Source organism: Gobius niger (genome assembly GCF_951799975.1).
Source record: "Gobius niger genome assembly, chromosome: 4".
NCBI lineage: Eukaryota > Metazoa > Chordata > Actinopteri > Gobiiformes > Gobiidae > Gobius > Gobius niger.
Window position 1 is genome coordinate 9,406,847 of NC_136855.1, and position 19,092 is coordinate 9,425,938.

Sequence of the window (19,092 nt, forward strand, 5' to 3'; positions counted from 1 at the left end):
GCAGTGTTAATTTCGTCGGCTGAAATATTTAGTCTTAATTTTAGTCAAAGTGATATTTTTGCTGACTAAAATTGAACTCAAACTAAATTAAATGTTTTTCATGAGACTTAAAGTGTGACTAAAATGTCCAGATAGTTTAGTTGACTTAAAATTAATGAAAAGGAGAGACTAAAATCATACAAACTTCTATTGAGCGTCTGAAAGAGCCTCATATCATGTAAATTCTCTGCCAAAGGATCAGCTCTGAGCTTTGTTCATGTGGAGCAGCTCCATGAAGCAGAAGACCTTGATTAGATATGATTATAATGAATATTATAAATGCAAAGTCGACTAAATTTGTTTCAAATTGAGTAAACTAAATTTACTTGCAATTTTAGGCAACTAAAACTAGACTAAAATTAAAGATATTTTTTAAACTAAATCTCGACTACAATTGAATTACATTTTTGTCAAAGTCTCGACTAAGACTAAAACTACTCAATATGTTGTCAAAATTAACACTGGATTGAAGAGCTTCCTTTATTTTCGTATCCGCCGCCATTACCAAACTACAACCAGCAGATCCGGCGCAAATGCTTGACGTCACAGACAAACCCCGCCTCCCCCGCTCGCTGATTGGTAGGTTTGAAATCCAACTGATATAACTGAGATCAGACCCAGACGTGCATGTAGGGACATTATAATTGACCGGAGTTTACGGATGGCAAAGGCCGGGCTACTTCTATCACGCCAAGTGGAGCAGCCTTTATGTGACGCAGTGAGAAGTTGCTCTCCTCAGGTCAGTAAGATGCTGTACCTTTGTTATTTTGAGTTTTACCTTGCTTCACGTTGATATGTGCCTATATCAAGACATAAAGAAGCGATAGGCCAGGTGACATCTAAACAAAACATGCTAGTGATACGTTTACCCCATAAAACTAAACATCCAACTAAACACAGCCGACTTTGCGTGTCATTCATGGAAAGCCAACGATTTTAGGACAAAAAAAGCTTTGGAACCTGACCCACCCACAACCGAAGTTTGCCGTTTTTTTCCAGGTACCCGAATCCAAATCCCAAATGAAAAAAACCTGACCAACTTCCATAACCCCAGATCAGAACAGTTGGTTAAATCCAGCTACAGTAAATGCCAACTTAATTTTTTTGGTTTTGCAGTGTATTCAGTTATTTCACATCACAAAGCTTCTTTTTTTCCGAACCATTCCTGACCCATTTTGCCCGGTTCTGTGTGTTGTAACATTTTGCATCTGTCATCTGTCTGACTACAACCATTTGGCTCTGTGTCCACAAACACTCGCTACAGTTACGCTCCATTATATCCTCTCTGAAATCCATCCCTCCCTCCTACTCTCTCTCTCTCTCTCCCCTCACCCTCGCTCTACTGTACCTCTGAGCCGCTCCTCCATTTTAGCTCCTCCCCCGGTCCCCCTCTCCTCCCCTCTCCTCTTTCCTCTCTCCATCTCTCCTCCGAATGTCCGTGCCCTCTCCCACACTTGCGGCATGGATCCGGGCCGGGAAGCAGGCGAGGGGTGGATGGAAGACCAATGGGAGAAATGGTACATGTCTTTCCTTGTATGTTCTAGCATCCGGGCGCTGTTAGCTGGCACGTTCTCCTGCCTGCCGTAGATTAGCCTGACCTTGCATGCATGTGTGTGTGTGTGTGTGTGGATTTGAAGATGCTAGCCCACTCTCTTCTCGCTACTTGCTCCTGTCAAAACACGGGACAGCTGTTCGTCCTTGAGGGAGGAAGCGGATGCTGGAGCCTTTTAGCCTTAGCTTGCACGTATGGCTACATGGAAACTCCCACCCCAGCTGCATGCTATGACAGTCACAGGACTTACCAAGTGTAAACAAACATGGATCATGTCACTACAGGCTTCACATGTGAGGACGCTGTAGGACTGAGGGCTTTTGATAATGGTAAAGAAGGTGGGTGGCATTAGTCGTATTGCTCGGACATTTTGTTGAAGTACTGGGATTATGTGACTTATATTTTTGCAAGGCTTTCTAGGGTTTTACAGTGGAGCAAAAAAGCCAAGACTTTGCTTCTGGTTTGCTTGTTTGTGGATCATATTGTCAAAGACTTCAAATGAAATGAGAGGGGGAAAAGCAGAAATGGCCTCGTCTAAAACAGTGGTTCACAAATGGTTTGGCGTCAGGACCCATCGTTTCTGTTGGATGACAAGTGGCAATATAAAAATGTGCTTTGAAAGTGTTGATGTTTTGGAAAACTGATGCTGAAAATGAATGGGATTTTTCATGTCCGGACCCCGGCAGATGCTTGGAAGTGAGTGGGACGGTTGAGCTCTATGGAAGGGGCTGGATCCGAGGTTTTTGTCCACACCTGTTTCAGTCGCAAACATGCTTTGGTCGAGCTTTTGCTGTAGAGGTGTATTTTTCCAACGCCCACTCTGTCATCACGGTGCAAAGCACCTTTCATCGTCACGTCAAAATCCCCCCGCGAGGCCGCGTTCCTGATCGCAAATTGATTTTATCGTGGGCGGATGCCTTCAAGGAAATGGGGAATCTGTCTGAAAGAAAGAAAGGACCGACGAGGACTGTTACAACACGTGAAATGTCGAAGGAGTTTGTCTTTGTTCTGCTCGTGAACATGCAGTTAGAACTTTCTCTTCGTCTAATTCTTCACGATAAACTCCTTCTTCACTCATGCAAAGTGATTTCATTGGATTTTTTGCGAGAGCCTTCCCTGAGAGGGGACGTAAACTGGCCTGCGCACTCGCCTGATTTCAGCCTGTGGTTCATAACAATCATCCACACTGAAGACCTACAGGACAACATCCAAACCAAAATCGCCAATACCTGTGAACATGAGGGAACCAAAGCTTTACTAACTGTCTTAATCAGTGGATTTATATTTTCAAATCAACATTCACGTCAAAGTCCAGAAGAATCTACATTTCACACAGATTTCAGCATGTTTGTAGAGCTCTAAAGGGTTTGCAGGTTTTATAAATAACACATTTAGTTGTTTATTGAGACAGACAGCCATTTTATTGCCTAAATAATTGCGCATGCATTTCAGCATGTTTATAGAGGCCGAAGCTTTTCAGGTTTTGTACATAATCGAGTACATAACACGCCAAATTGGTTCTGCGCTAAATCAACATTTCAAAAGATTTGACTCCTTTCATGAAAATGCTTCGTCGCACAAGCCTCATACTGAGCACGCTTTTTAAACTTTTAGAAATTTCCATGATGAAAAAGGAGCAGATGGAAGAAAAATATTCTTTGTTAACACAAAACAAAAGAAGACGATCTTGCCACTGTTCCGCCCGGACATGAATTTGACAAATCATGACTCACTAAACTTTTCTGTGTTGTTTCGATTAACGTTGTTGAATTAACGCTAATTTGGCGTTTTAGTGTGTGTTTTTAATGAGAGTTTTGAGTAACTAAGGATGAGCGTGGCTTTGGAAGAGAACTGCCCGATGCTGTGTTTGGTGATGCAAAATATGCCTGGCCCTGTATTGATTCAGCATTATATCACTCGCAGCTGATCGCCTGTAAATTGCAGTGTAATGGACGGCAGAGTGAGAGTGCTCAAACGGCACAATGCGATGGCTATTTATAAAGCCAGACAGTTTTGGAAAAGCAAATCTTAAGTGCAATTTTCCTGACAAATATTGTGATGGCTCTCAAGGTTCAGATCACACAGTAAAAGGAAGCGCAAACATGTGAGTGAAAACTGCGAAACTAATCGCATACATTTCAGGAGGACATGTTTGCAGAGGTTTAAAGGAGACTCATGCAAAAAAAAAAAAAAAATAGTTGAAACATTCTTTTGTCAGAAACCTGGATTTGTGCCCACTTTAGTTGTTTCTTCCTGGTTTCTTCTTCTATGGTTGAAGCTTCGGTCTGTACTTCCTCCTTGTAATGTGTCATAGGAAAAACACTTTACTGTCCTCCACATGTTTAAAGCCCATAATCCGATGTTGTGCCGCTCTGCGCTCAGAGTCTGTTCACTGAGGTGCCACAGCGTTGCTCAATCTGAACGTTTTTTTCGTTTTTTTTAGTCGCACTGCTGCCTGCAGGGGGACCTCCAGAGAAACTCTTCACCAGCGCTGGCCTCTGTTTCAAAGTCATTGTCTTATCCTCATATATTATTTCCAACTATAAAATGCAAAATTTCAATACTCAACAAGGGCTCAAAAGAGTGTTTTTATATTTATATAAATATTTTAGTTGATAGATTCTTTGGGTTGGTCTCTTGAGACTCATTTGTAGCAGATACCTGAGCATGTATAGGCTCAATTGCAGTGTTTCCAGTTGTGGAATAAGTGCCTTTGCGTGACATCACAACATCAAATTGAGGTGGAGGGCAGCTGAAAAGTCCATGACGGTAACTATGGTAACTGTCAAAATGCAGATTTCTAATCTTAGTTTATCGCTAATTTCTCTGTACTTCCTGGGCCAATTCACATAAAACAAAAACTGTCACAAAGTTCAAAGTCATTTCTTCCAGCACATGTAAAGGTCTAGTTACATTCTCATGAAGGCGTCCAAAAGTGCTGACAATATTCAAAAACACATGCGCCATGAGACTATGTGTCAGGTTTATGAATCCGATCACTTTCAAATAATGATCAGGAAAACATTTGGACATTTTCTTTTAGGAAATTACTTTCAGAAACTGTTTCTCTCCCATAGAGCTGTATTGCTGGATTTCAGGCGACATCACAGCGTTCTAAAGGTCCATAATACACAGGTCGAGTTCAGGTTCAATGAGTTTGTTTTGAGGAGATTTTTGCTATTGTACAGAAAGATCATGGACCCAGTCAGTGATATTATTCATTATTTGTAATTCATAAATTTGCTTTTTAACTCCTCCTCCTCCTCCTCTTTCTACTACTGACGGTGTAAGTTAATAGGAACAACTGACTCCTGCCCCCACAAGGGAGTGAATGAATGCAACCTGTTAGATTACAGTAATGTATTACAATTACAATTGCAAAACTGGAAATCAGATTATAGTTAGTTTATCGAGTAACCATTGATTACTTTATGTAGTGTTTTGTCAACTGAGACTCAATGTCAGAAATTTAGACAAAAACGAAATGTGCAAAGGAAATACAGACATTATTTTGAGCTCATCTCATCCAAAGCAAAGAACACTGTGGTGCAATGTCACTTCTCGACTGCAAAAACTAGAGTAACTAGTAATCAGTAATCTGTAGTTTATGGAGTAATCCCAAAAACGCTGCTTAATTGTCCCCATCTGCCCCATTGCATTTGACCCTGTGCCCCAGAGCAGACCATCAGGGGCAGATCATATTCTTATTCCTTATTATTGCGTTCCATCTGCTGCTTGTGACCAGTCGAATGGAGTTTTATCATCCTCCAGAGCTCAGATTCAGTCGGGAGCTGCGTGAGTCGACGCGGGCGGTGACGCTGCTGGTTCAGAGCGGCGTGAAGCCTGTAATCTCGCCGCAGGAGCCGGCGCTGTCGCTAACGTCCCAATCAGAGGCAGGTGGAGCTAAATGGACGCCGCGCTGTGAGGACGAAACTGAGACGGAGCACAGACACAGCTGGGACATCGCCTCTCATAAACGTCTTTAAATAACCAGGCAATCACTCTACATTTTATACTTGTTTCTATGGAGGAACTTATCCTTTTATGTGATACTCTTTTAAGACATTTTATTTCACATTGTCTGACCTGAAGTGCTGCTTGCCTTGGCAGTTTTTTTTTTGCAGGAAAGAAATGGCCTCATATTGACATTTAAGACTGATGCATATTTAATGGTGAACGAGATTCTGGCATTTTCCGTTGCAGGAACAGGCCAAGGCGTGGTTTTAAAATGCACTGTCCTGTCGCTGTTTTTAGCCTCATTTAAACTACTTCAGGGTCTGGTTCTACAGTCTGGGATTGTGCGATTTGAATCTCGCTGACTCCGGCAAAACCAAGCAGAGCCAATCATAGCGCGGGAGGCGGGAGTTAGTGAACATAAACATCAGTGCTCCTCCCGCAACCAAAACAGTGAAGATGGCGGCCGTGACACAGTGATCTTTTACCAGTGCCCTTTGTTCTGTTTGAAATTAGCTTTATGTTTGAACTGTGATCGTAACCCCGCCTCCAGTCTCGATTTGGAAATTGCGTCCTATTACCACAATTCCAGACAGTTTATGTGTATTTATAAATACATAAATAAAGTCAGTTTGGCTTTATAACAGGCTACCGACCTCTGCACCCTCTGCCAACAGCACTGCTCACTGTAAGATCAAAGCAGTTCAGGAATCCATAGTTTTTCAGTAGAAAGAGTTATATTTTTGTTTGTTACCGGCAACTTAGAAATATAGTCAAGAGATACCAACGGCAACAAAAGATATCTTATCATTCTATTTGTGAAAGAGGGGGTATTATGCTTTTTTTCAATCACATAGCACAAGTCTATATCACACTACAATGATGACGAAACCTTCTGTTGGTCTGTAAATGCAGTAAATTAGAATAACTGCCTTGTATAAAATTGCTCTCTCAAAATGGCTGTAGCGAATGTCTTGAAATAGGCCTCTTTGAGACCTTTTCCACCAAGCTGGTGCCGGTGCTGGTTCTGGGCCAGTTCCAGTTTCAGAACCGGTTCTTTTGTTTTCCACTGAAAAAACGCTGGCTCTGGGTTCCAAAATCTGGTGCCGGCTGGGAACCAATTAAAAGCTGGACCAAGAAACGAGCACCAGTGATGTCAGCAGCTGGGGGCGTGGCTCTATCTTCCAACAAACAATCAATATTAGTTAGTTTGTGCTTAGAACTTCCTGGAGAAGCCAAAATAGTTTCTGTGGCGGAAACTGTTGTTTTGCTTTATGCTCTTTAGCTAAAACAAGAGTTAGAAAGAAGAAATCAAAACGTTAACGGCTGCTGTGACTGAAACATAAACTTATTTTTCGGTATTTTATAACCAGAAGAGGGTGTAGTAAGATGTTACTATCCATTTTTGATGTTGACTTCCCAAAGCGTTGCTATGACAATAGGCACAGCTCTCATTTTGGTGGAAAACCAAGTCAGTATGGAACCAACCCGGCACCAGAACCAGCTCTGAGCCAGCCCAGAACCAGCACCTTGGTGGAAAAGGGGCTTTTAAGAACCTCTGACCCTTTCCGACACGCCCCCTCCACACGCTGTCTGTGGTATCAGTGGGGAGGGGGTTCTGCTGAGGAGCAGTGGTTGGTTACTCGGCTAATGATGAAAGCTTGGAGGCGTCTCTAGGAGGTGGGGGCGTTCCTAGGAGGACTCAGGCAAACCTATCCCTAAAATGGCCGCCATCAGAGTTTTTACAGATTACTCAAAAATACGTGAATGTGCCAAGGCAACACTTCAGGCATGTTTTTAATGAGGGAATGACATAATAACATGATGTAAAGCTTGAAAAAGTCGACTTTGCATAATACCCCCCCTTTAAAAGGACTGAAATCAGGCGTATTTGACTTTCCAAATAAAGAAATCTACCAGTGGAATATGTTTTTTGCTTTTTGAATAAGAAACCAACATCTTATTTCAAGTCAATTGAGATGTATTTTCTATGCGATGCGATAAGATGTTTTACCATAACTTAAAGGTGCATTAACTTTTTATCTGTAAAGAAAACATTGATATTATTGCAAACTTGACCTTTCAGTGACACAGGGGCTCTTGGACACTCCAGGATCAGTTGTTTTTAGGGGTTTCTGGTAGGTTTTCTCTGCCTACTGAAACCATTGTCACTCATACATTCCATTCAGAAAACCAGAAGCCCCTAAGAATGATCCATCCTGGAGCGTCATGGAGGCCACCATGATGGAAAATAAAGGGGCTATGGGCTATCGGTCAGATTGTTTGTACTTAATTCTAGATTACATTCTGCAGTGTATAGCTCTATGTGTCTGAACCTATTTTTGTGACAGTCTGTAGGAACACATGGATTTCTGCCGCTGAAGGGGAAGGTTTGTAGTAATCAGTGGTAAACAGCTCTCAGTGTCTCCTTCCATCAGCTCTAAATAAGCCAATGTTCCTGTGCCGGCTCTAACCACTCAGCCACCGCAGTCTCACACGTCGCCACTGAACGAAGCTCCAGCGAACAGAGCCCGTCTCCAGATGTTTGTGAGGTTCAGGCAGAGGTCAGCAGAGAATTATTCAGTAGATCTGTTCTTTGAAGGGTCTGGAGAGGATTAATGATCGTGTCGAATGTGGAAATAAGACTCAAGAAATGATGATAAACCAGGTCAAGATTAATCATCCAGGAGGTCATCTTGTGTGAGATAAAAATACTTAAAAGTGCTTGATTTAGTGGAATTAGTAGGTTTGGACTCTCTTGACCTTTTTTGTCTCATATCAAGTGTTTTTTCCATCTCCATTGGTGAACTTATTCCAAGACAATCCCTTAGGTTGTGTTAATAAATCTCTTGCGATATATCGTTGGCTTCATACACAATCCCAAATATTCTTGCTTTTTAAATGTCAACAGATTTCCGAGTAGTTCCAGTCGGAGGTCAGTGGTTTAGCTCGTACGTCGCTGCTTTGATCCAGCCCCAAAAGCCTTGTGGCCGCGATGATAATAATAGCTTCCACTTCGCTGTGATTAGAATGTGCTCCGTGGGGGACTTTGAATGTGTGAAGCGGTCTGGAAATAATGCCTTGTGTTTGTGTTGCGCTGCGCTGAACTGTGTGAATGAGCGGATGACGGGGGGACTGAAAGGTGGCATTAAAATACCTGGACAGCTGTTTACAGAAGCCATTGTCAAAAGGCTGCACGAAACAGCCGGGCTAAAAGTTAAAATACGAGACGTTTGCGATGACACTGACTGAGAACTAAATCAACATATGAATACTTGAAGTTTGAAGCTTGACATACTGAGCCAAGTAAACAACTTTGAAATTGACAGTTTTTTTTACCATGTCACATTGTTGTTTTCTCCTCAAAAACAGACCCAAGGTTGTGTTTCGAGCTGCTGTAGCGCATCTTTGACTAATCTTTGGATCTTCACTGGTGGTTGTTCTTAGCGTTGCAGCTCCCTTAAAGCTTTCCTCACCTCTCGATATCTTGCTGAACTTAATCCATTCATTGTAAATTGAAACCATTCACCGCAGCTTCTCTGCAGCCACACGTCATGTGAGGATTCTGAAGTGAAAAGACGGATGTTTTCTATAAATATTTAATTGCCGAATGAGCAAAGTGTAAGACTGTGTTAAGATGTATTTTACCTGCAAAAAGCATAATACACTGGAAAAATCTTCTTCCTAGTATTCTAAATACTGACTTTTAAATGGGAAAAATGTCTTAAAATTGTTTGAGTAAAGGTTCTGAATGTTGAATTTGAGTGAGTTTGAACTAATCTAAGATCAGATAAAAATTCGAATGTGAGTGGAACAAGCATAAATCCTACTCAGTGTTGGGAGAATACTTTGAAATTGTATTTAGTTACTGAATACCTGTTTTAAAATGTATTTTGTAACGTATTCCGTTATTTCGTCAAATCAGAATACTGTATTCTGAATACAGAATACATATAATGTAAATATGGCGTATAATTACAAAAATGAATAAACTCACTTACCATTAACACAATGAGTGCAAAAACATAGTTATTTGCCTCTTCCCATGACATTAGTGCCTGTCCAGAGAGGAGAGAGGAGGAGAGAGGAGGAATGAGGAGTTTATAAGAAAGGAGAGTGTTTCATAAAACATGAGATATCTCTGTTTCTAGAAAGAAATCTGTGATTTTAATCAAAACTAGCCTCTGTTTTGCTTAGATTTCCCAGGAACCGAGTCACATAGAATTAAACTGTTTTCACCTACGGAGAGCTGAGAGTCTCACCTACCCACGAGCCATAGCATGTGTCCATGGTTATAACATAGAATATGCTGTGGTCCTATAAATATCATGAAAAATGGTCTGGATTGTTGGCACTCTCCAGCTAAATCCCAAAATAGTGCAGCACTCAATGTGTTAATGAGGCCTCTCAAAAACTCTCTTGGCAAATGCACAGGAGCAGCATCATGTGACACATACACACATGCACAGTGTGTGTATGAACTGTGGCATAAGGCCTTTTAAATCTTGATTTTATTTTAGGAGGAAAAACAAGTCAACATTCAAAGTTAGTTCTTTACAATGTTGTGCAATATGGAGCTAAAGTTACAGTACTAAAAATGAGTATTCTAAATACTGACCCTACTTTAGATCAGACACTTCTAATTTTAAAAATATTGAATTGATTATTCCTTTTCCAGTGTACCTCCTCTAAAATCTCATCTTCTGTAATCCCTTGTTCTCAATGTGCTGCTTCACCATAATTTAAACACACATGAGTTGCGGTAAAGCTAAATTCATACAGGTAATGAACACGATTGTAAATCAACTTTGAGTGTCTGCATACTGTGTATTCATACTACATACTATATACTATGACTTTTAAACCTTGGTCCAGTTTTAAATGATGACAAACATTTGCAGTCTGAGGAAAGCTTCAGCCTGACCATGGCTGCTGTGCTGTGATGACACCAGTTCATTAAGTGTGACGCTGTAATTTACCCTCCTCTCTACGGTCCACTGCCCCTCCCTCCTGCTCCCATAATGCACTGCGGCAGAGGGTCACCGTGTCCTGTCCTGTCCCGGGCCGGCCGCTTATCTCGGGACGTTTCCTCGGGGCCTTCTCCAAATGGCTGTGTCCCCTTCTCTCCTCTGTCCGTGTCCTTCAAAACTTTGAATGCACCGTGACCGTACGCACTTTGGCCGTTATTTGAACTGGTGACGCTCTGGTTGGAGGGCCAGCACTGACTGACAGCCTCCCTAATCTCCTGCATCGACCAACCACCCAAAAATGTCATGAAGTCATGTCGTGTGATGGTGGACAAATGCTGAAAGTAACCATACAGACGACACCCCCTCAGCAGCCTGAGGGGGAAAACAAACAATGGCAAAAACTAAACCATTTCTCCACAAATGCTGAATTATGAATATATTTTTCTTCTCAATAAAGATACAGAGTTATGGAGAGGAACGAAGTGGCTCAACAGCCCATAAATACTTAAAAACAGACAATGCTAACCAGTAAGTAAGTAAGTAAGTGACCTCCCTCTCTCCTGGTGCAGCTGAAATGTTTGCCTTATTCAGCGAACCACGTTGTTTTTCTGGATACTTTTGTACGTCTTTACCGTGTTTTTGTGGAGGTTTGGTGGATTTGTTTACTTTGAGAGTCCAAAATGGTCCTGAACAAAGCAGTTTTTTGAAGGTAAACAAACTGCTAGCTTATCAGCTAAACCCATTTGAGATCTACAAACATCTTCTTCTGAGACACTGAACAGTGAAGAGGCACCAAGAGCCCCCACACCTGCAGCACGGAGGAGGCGTCACAAGAGGAGCTACAGGAAACAACAAAAGGGACCAACGAGGAGATGGTGATAGACTGTGGAGGGAGCTGTGCAGGAGGAAGAGGAAGACGAGATCATGGACCCGGCCGAGGACAGGAACTTCTACATCACCGTGGACCACAACCTGATCATCAAGCAGGCGCATCTGTCCCACACGGCCAATACACCTGTGTGGCCAAGAACATCGTGGCCAAGCGCAAGAGCTCCACCGCCGTGGTCATCGTCTATGGATTTCCCATCAACCAGTGCTCCTCCTGTGACCAAAACAGTGAAGATGGCGGCCGCGACACAACCATCTTTCACCAAAGAAAAAAAAGAGTGGTGCGCACTGAATGGGTGCTGCTGCTGGATGCTCTCTCATCGAATGCAATTTCTCCATCTGTGAGATCAATAAAGTACCATCTTATCTTATCCTATCTTATCTTAGTAACCTATGCTTCATGCTACGCTAGCATTAGCAACAAGTGCCTTTTTTCGCTTCTACTGAATAACTTGCTGTGAAAAAACATCCATACTGACCTGATTTTGTCTTGACTTTTTTGCTGTGTGATAAACGTTTATAGTCCGCCAGAAAACGGACAAAAATGGTGATTCCCATCAGAGGTTTTGTTCCCCCTCGGCTAGGCCACGCCCCCTTCTGTGACGTGTTGCTGTCTGTGTCTATGTAATCTTGTAAGGCTGGTTCAATCTCAAACCTCTTTTGACGTCATACCTGTTATTTGTTTTGTCACGTCGTCTGCTGAATACTCAGATGCTCAAACAAAAAAAGATGAATGAATATTATCGGAGAGATTTTCAAAGTTGTCGTCTAGACTAGCTTCTTACGTTGACATGTTGGCCATCCATAGCCTCTAGAGTGCGTTTCCATGGGAGCGATAGGGGGCAGGTCTTTTCATAGCCTAAATTTAAATGTTCTGTGTGTGTGTGTGTGGGTCCAATCTGGGGCCATATGGGGTCCCGCGAGTTTCGCTTGTTGGATTGGTGTGGGGCTGGTTTGGATGTTACGTGTGGGTATGTACTGACTGGATGAGGTAGAACGCACAGTTGTCCAAATAAAACAAGCCTAAAAGCTGAAACAAACACAATTGTCATATGTAACCAAGCGCTGACCTGTTTCGGCTTCAGTATCGTATTCCGTGAGAATGATCAAATGTTTAGCAAAATGAAGCTAGCTTATTAGCAACAGAGGATGCAGCATGTTGAGTTGTTAGAGTGTCGCGCAGCGGGGAAGAGAGGGAAGATACTCTGACCCAGTTGTTAATCATTACTCAAGTTTTCTGCATCAAACCTATCAACGAAATATTCATTTGCTGCCTAATTCCGCCAAAACCACAATAGACGCCGAAACACCCAGGCTTGCGTGATTAACTCCTTGTTGTGCTCGAATCACTGTCTAAACACGATCACACATTGCATTTTGAACGCCAAACGTATCGCTTTCGTGAAGAAGCCCGCTCCGGTTTGGGCTGGGTTGTGCCTCTTATCGATCGCGCTGCAGGCTCTGGGGCCTCTGGATTACATTATAGTGGACAGATGAGGTTACACGTGGCTCTAAAACAGGCTAGCCACCTCCCGCAAAATCGTTTGGCGGAAACTTGACTCTGAAGAGGCCTGGTGCATAAATATCGAGGTTGTGTTGCTATAGTAAAGGGTCACGAGGTTCATGCGTACCTCGTGGCCTGTTGGATTTCGACCTGATGTTGTCCAACCAAGTCTAATGCCCTTCTTATCGCCACCAGTGACATTGTTTTCTGATGCAGCCACCTTAACTCGATTATCCGCCTTCACAGAGGAGCAAATCCCGCTGCAGACTAAGAGAGATGGGCCGTGTCCACTGCAATAGCCTCCTGGATCACCTCCAAACATTTGACCCCATATTGTCCACAGCTGTGTAGCCCTGGCCTTTGTGCTGCACTAAATGACATTAGGACAGAGAGAGATATGAGATCTTTCTGCTGCAGGTGGCTCCTGTGTAGTTAATGGCATTTAGAGCCCATCTGTAGCATGTAAACAGATCAAACCAGGACAATAGGGGTCTCCAACCTTTTGAGCTGCTACTGCATTGAGGAGACTGGAGAAACTCTGGGCATAGCCATTATTATGTAAAAGAAAGATAATGAATTTTCTCCTCCTTCGAATGTTCTCTTAAATGTTAGCAGACTGTGCATCATCTCAGAGGTCTGAGATGATGCACAGGACAGTGGAGCAGGTGGTAGAGCGGGTTGTCTCATGATGGCAAGATCAGAGGTTCGAATCCCCATCGTGTCCTTGATCAAGACAATTCACCCACCTTGCCTCCAGTGTCTGCGTACATGAGATTGTGAATGGATGAGTGCTTCCTTGCTGTAAAGCGCTTTGAGCTTAAAGGATCTGTATCATGCAATTTTAGCCATCCCAAAGTAAACTATAGGCATTTATATGATATATTGTACCTTTACCACTATGGAGTACTCTTTTTTCTGCAAAATGTAAGTATTTTCTGGGGGTATTTTGCAAACGACACTTCGATTCAGTTAACTCCGCCCCCCTCTCTAAGCTAATCCGCCCATGCAACACTAGCAGTAAAAGAAATATAAATATCACAGCGAAAAGTGAAGTTACTTCACAATACAGTTATAAGGAGTTGACATCTGCAACACAGCTTCATAAATGGCTAACACACGCGCTAACACACGCGCTAACACACGCGCTAAAACACTAACACACACGCTAACACACGCGCTAACACACGCGCTAACACACGCGCTAACACACGCGCTAAAACAATAACACACACGCTAACACACGCGCTAACACACGCGCTAACACACGCGCTAAAACAATAACACACACGCTAACACGTGTTTGGATTGACTCACCGCTCTGTCCTGGCCGCTCCATCGGGTGTTTACATTATGGGACTCGCGTTGGTTATAAAAGTTAATCCACTTTGATTCTGGTGAAAGTTCACCAAACATCCATCAAGAGACAGTCACAGAAAAACACTATTTTGGCTGATAGTCGATGAATCCCGGAAATAAATTCCAACTGCTGGCGAGTGGCCTCCTCTTTGGGAAGGTTGAATAAAGTCCTGTACCTCTAAAACACGCATTTTCTCAGTGAAATTATTGCTAGGTTAAAAAAAAGAACAGGTGTCCAGAGTAAGTTAGAAAGAGCTCCTTCTTCACAACTTTCAGTGCAAACATGAGTCTGTTCAGATGCTTTCTCCGCAGGGGCAGCACAGACGCCTCTGGCACTTTTTTATAAATTAAAATCAGGCAGTAAGGCATTACATTACAGACGTTGTTTTCCAGCAGAGGGCGGAGCAGCTGCTCAGAGAGTAGGATTCAGGAGGATTGCTTAGAACTGTGTGAATGAAGCCAAAAAACACTCTGGGGGTGTTTGTCATAAGGAAATAGCATAACAACATGGCTAAAAATCGATTTTGATATAGGACCTTTCATGAAGGTAGAAAAGCACTATATAAATTGAGACCATTTACCATTTTGCCAGTGACACTGACATTTGGATTCCCCAGCGTCCAAACAAGAAAGTTCTCAGAGAGTTAAACGGCAAACAAATCCTTATATTTGATTTCTGTTGGAAGCATCCAAAGTGCAAACATGAGCCTGACAAGACAGCTGATCGGCAATGGTCAGAAGATACGAAATTGGTTTTGCAGAGAATCCTTTTCAGATACACCTTTATACACCTGTATAAAGAGGTACACAACATAGGACAGACATTTAAATTTACACTGTTTTGAAAATAATATCTTTTAAGTGTCGACCTCCATTGTCAATACACTGATTCAGATTTTTGTCCACTCTTTCAAGAATGTTGACCGGTATATTGGCAATCTCAGTTCGGATCACAGGGCTCAAAATCAGGCGAGTACGCAGGCCAGTTTACGTCCCTTCTCAGGGAGATCAGTCGCTCAGGGAAGTCTACCACCCCTACCACTAAAAACATGTACAATAAGGGTGAATGTAAAAATGTCTCATGTAAAGCTTTTTGTGACTATGTCTGTGAAAGGCGCTATATAAATAACGTTCTTCTTCTGTATGCTGCTCTCTCCGTCAGTGTTGTTGTTCCTGTATCTTTACTGACACAGATGGCTTCTGTAGAGTTTAGACTCTGTCAGTTGTGGACTTTAGGTTTAGAGTTTGTTGTTTTTTCTCTCTCTTCTGTCCTAAATTAAATCCCTTGTTCTGCTGTTTTTTGTTGACAGAAAATTCACTCGCTCTTACCAAAGAGTGAAAAAAATCTAAATTTCTTTACTGTTTTTTCCCATTTTCGATGGATTGAAAAAACATCACCGTTCTTGAATATTCCATGTTCTTGCTTCACCAGAAATAAGCCTTTGCCCAACTCAAAAGACCTTGCCAAGTTAATGACTTTAGAAACTTAACAAGAACATCTTTTTGTGCTCCGGTGCAGGTTGACCCACGACATCAGCCTGGACGAGTTTGAAGATGACGATCTGTCGGAGATCACAGAGATCACGGACGAGAGGGGGATGAGCCTCAACTGTAACGGGCCCGACCTCAAGGTAAGAAGCAGAAAGATGCTTTTAATATCTGCACTTTGAGAGCTTCCTTATGGAGCCATTAGTAACACAAAAATAATAAATAAAATACCTTTATCCGTGTTGCCAATGCAGTATAGTTTGTCCTACCTGAGAGCCTGAAAACCTAAGATCACATTTTCACAAACCGTAGTCTGTTCACTCCAGCGTTAAACAGCTGCCCTCACTCTCCGTCCGTCCACATGTCCCGCAGCAGACGAGGCCCCTGCTGCATTCTGGGTAGTGAGCCTAAATAATTCACTGAGAGTGTTTTCTGCGTCCCTCGGCCCCCAGACATGTCCACAACAAAACGTGAGTGTTTTTAGTGTGTGTTCCTCAGTGAATGGTGAAGTCAGGGGCTGTACATCGGAACATTTGGAAGCTTGTGAGAGGTTTTAGACATTATTAGGCTTTAGAAAGTTGTTATCCGTGTTTAACTCGGTGGGAGAGACACAGTTTTGGAAAGAAATCTGCAAACGGATAATCTCCAAATGTTTCCGCTGATCATTATCTGGAAGTGACTGGATTCACAAACTGCCACATTCGTCCTCAGTCCATATGTGCTGAGAGAGAAGACAATAGGTCCATCCATTACAGAGATATTGACCAAATCCTGTTGTTCATTGTTGCTATTTTGATTTTAAATGTGCCTTGGGCTTTTATGGAAGTGGGTATGCATGTTTTGAGCCTGTCAAGGACCAATTTCTGTCACCTTCTGGGACAGACAATAAAGTCTGGTCTGGTCTGGTCTGGTCCGTCCGTCTGGAGTTTGGGCCGCTCCCACTTTTATTGTTTGTAAATAAAGCAAATTGGATTCATGTTCTTTAGCTTTATTGCCTGGTTTTGAAATGACCGGAGCCAGACAGAGACATGAAAATCTTAAATGTCACATTTTCCATCACAGGAGATCATTTACAGTCACATCACATACAGTGAGGAGTTCCTATGTCTACAGTTACTGATTTTTGCTGTCCTGTACAGTGGGTCATTGTTGCGTCAGTGGATCCATGTCTCGGTCTGTATCCACGGCAACAGGACAGTGCGATGTCGTTCCTTTTGGAGGGCCTTCCTCACCTCCCGCTGATTCAACAATGCGTGGGCGATCCAATTAGCAGGTTATCCAGAGGAGGGTGAGGGAATTGAGAAAATGCACAATGAACGATCACTTAAGAAGGACGATAGTTGCACGGGGGCAGAGGTTGTTTCCCAATCAGCGCTTGACAGCTTTTAGTCATGTTGAGCAAGTTGTTGCGTCGGTTACGTTGCGTCAGGAGGCCGTCATATTATCAACAGACCGTCATTCCTCACTCCTCCCCGTTTACCACAATGACCACGTTCGAGGGGGAAGTCATGCCGGATTTACAGACTCCCCCTCCCCAGCTCTGACAAAGCATGTTCCTAAAAAGGGCATAAGGGCGGGATCTTCACTGTGACTTGGCCCTTACGTGACGTGTAGCTCGCGCAGCTCCAATGCTAACAGTCCGGCCCACATTAGTACGAGATTTCGATTTCGAACATTTTTATAACGAGAACCAGCCTGGTTTCTTTAATTGTTATCACAGGAGGAATATGTAGCTGTAGAAAGTTCCCAAAAAAAAATAGAAACCAGGCTTTACAGTTGTTTTGAACGTGTCTAAAGTGCAATGTATTCCAATTAAATGGGGAATGAGCGGCTATATGGAGGTACTACAGCAATGGGGGAGCAATGGCGTCGTCACAAAGCAGAGCAGGAAGCAGGCATTGGTCAGGACTGTACCATATTGTTTGATGAAGCAGACTTTTTGGAACATTGCGTATGTGATGGAGTATAAAAGAGAGGCGCCCTCTTTCCTGAGCCAGTCTGCTTTGGTCGGCCTACAAGGAAAGTATTTATGAGAGCCTCGTTGGCCTCATTATTGTAAATATGGTGTACATTGTAAATATTATACATAATGTATTGTTTGTTTGTTTTAGTATACACCGTCGGGTCGCATGTTTGGGAAGGTCGTTGTACAATGTGAAAATAAAAAGATCCGTGTTACGCTTGTTACTAACACTATCGGCCATACGAGCCCCGCCACAGGGTCAAAATGTACTGGACTTAAGTCATTTAGACCATGATATTGCATCTGTGTTGGCAAAGCTGTTATTGTAGCCATGATATAAGTGGTGGTAAAGATCCAAGTTAATTTAGATGAATAGAAAGAATTAAAAAAAAAAGCCTTGAATTGAGAATGAGTCGCCCAATCAGCTGAAGGTTTTGGTTCATCTTGTGTCGTTCAATAGCCATTGCCAATGATATATTCTTTAAAAAGAGTTGGCCATATCGCTCTGCCCTACTTTGAGTTCTAGTTTGAAACTGTCTGACCCCCAAGACCCAACAAACATGCAGTCTTTTTCCCCCATCAGTATGTTTTTGTAGTCGTGATAGTTGTCGATATTGGTGAAGAGCATGAGGTTCTACTTGTTGGCAGGCCGTCGTTTTTTCCCTCGTCAAAAGGGTGAGGGGTCAGAATCATTTGGCAGCCTGTAAACTCGAGCAAAAACAGCAAAAAAATTGGGGCAAAAATGGGAAGAAGCTGAAACATCCAACTCACTTCCTTTAATGCTATCCCTGGACCAACAGCATCAAAACTTGGATTTAAAGATATATGCAGTTTATTCCTGTACCTGCTTTCGATACTTCCATTTTTAACCTAACCTTTTTGATTTTTCCGATACCGTACTGGTATCATTTAACGGTACCCAGCCTTAGAGTCATGGTGGTAGATCTACACACTGTGGTTGAATTGTGTTTGATGGAGGAGTGCTTAAATATTTAATCAGCCCCCGGTGGTGGGACCCCCCCCCCGCTTTTATATCGTTTAAATCACAGCCTGACCATGTCCCACGGAGATGACATCATCGCCCCGGGACGCCACGGGAGACACCTCGCCCTGTCAATAATTCATAATAATCTTCTAACACTCCTCTCGCAGACAGAGACGAACCAAGGTAAGGGGTGGGGGGGTGTGACTGTGAGGAGATGGAGGGGGCGCTGCAGGAGGTGGGGGTAATATGAGATGTTATTGCAATATCTCACTAAACCCTTTCAACATCGCACATTCCACTGACCTTTTGACCCCCCAAAAAAGCGAGAAAGGAGGATCAAAAAACGTGCCAGATACAGCAACAAAAACACAATAAGAAATAGACAAAAACACA

At 42.7% G+C, this 19,092-nt stretch overlaps 1 protein-coding gene across 2 annotated transcripts in view; it reads left to right on the top strand.

Moving 5' to 3' along the window:
- The window catches only part of mapk8ip1b (mitogen-activated protein kinase 8 interacting protein 1b), a 78,011-nt gene that overhangs the window by 14,269 nt on the left and 44,650 nt on the right, over window positions 1-19,092 (top strand). Inside the window, exons 1-2 of one of the 2 annotated variants that reach the window (XM_079555029.1) lie at window positions 1,430-1,556; window positions 15,783-15,894. In XM_079555029.1, coding sequence (XP_079411155.1) covers window positions 1,501-1,556; window positions 15,783-15,894 — 168 coding nt within the window. In that variant the 5' untranslated portion in view covers window positions 1,430-1,500. Of the gene's footprint in view, window positions 1-1,429; window positions 1,557-15,782; window positions 15,895-19,092 lie in introns of those variants that run through there. The other variant, XM_079555028.1, reaches the window with a different exon arrangement.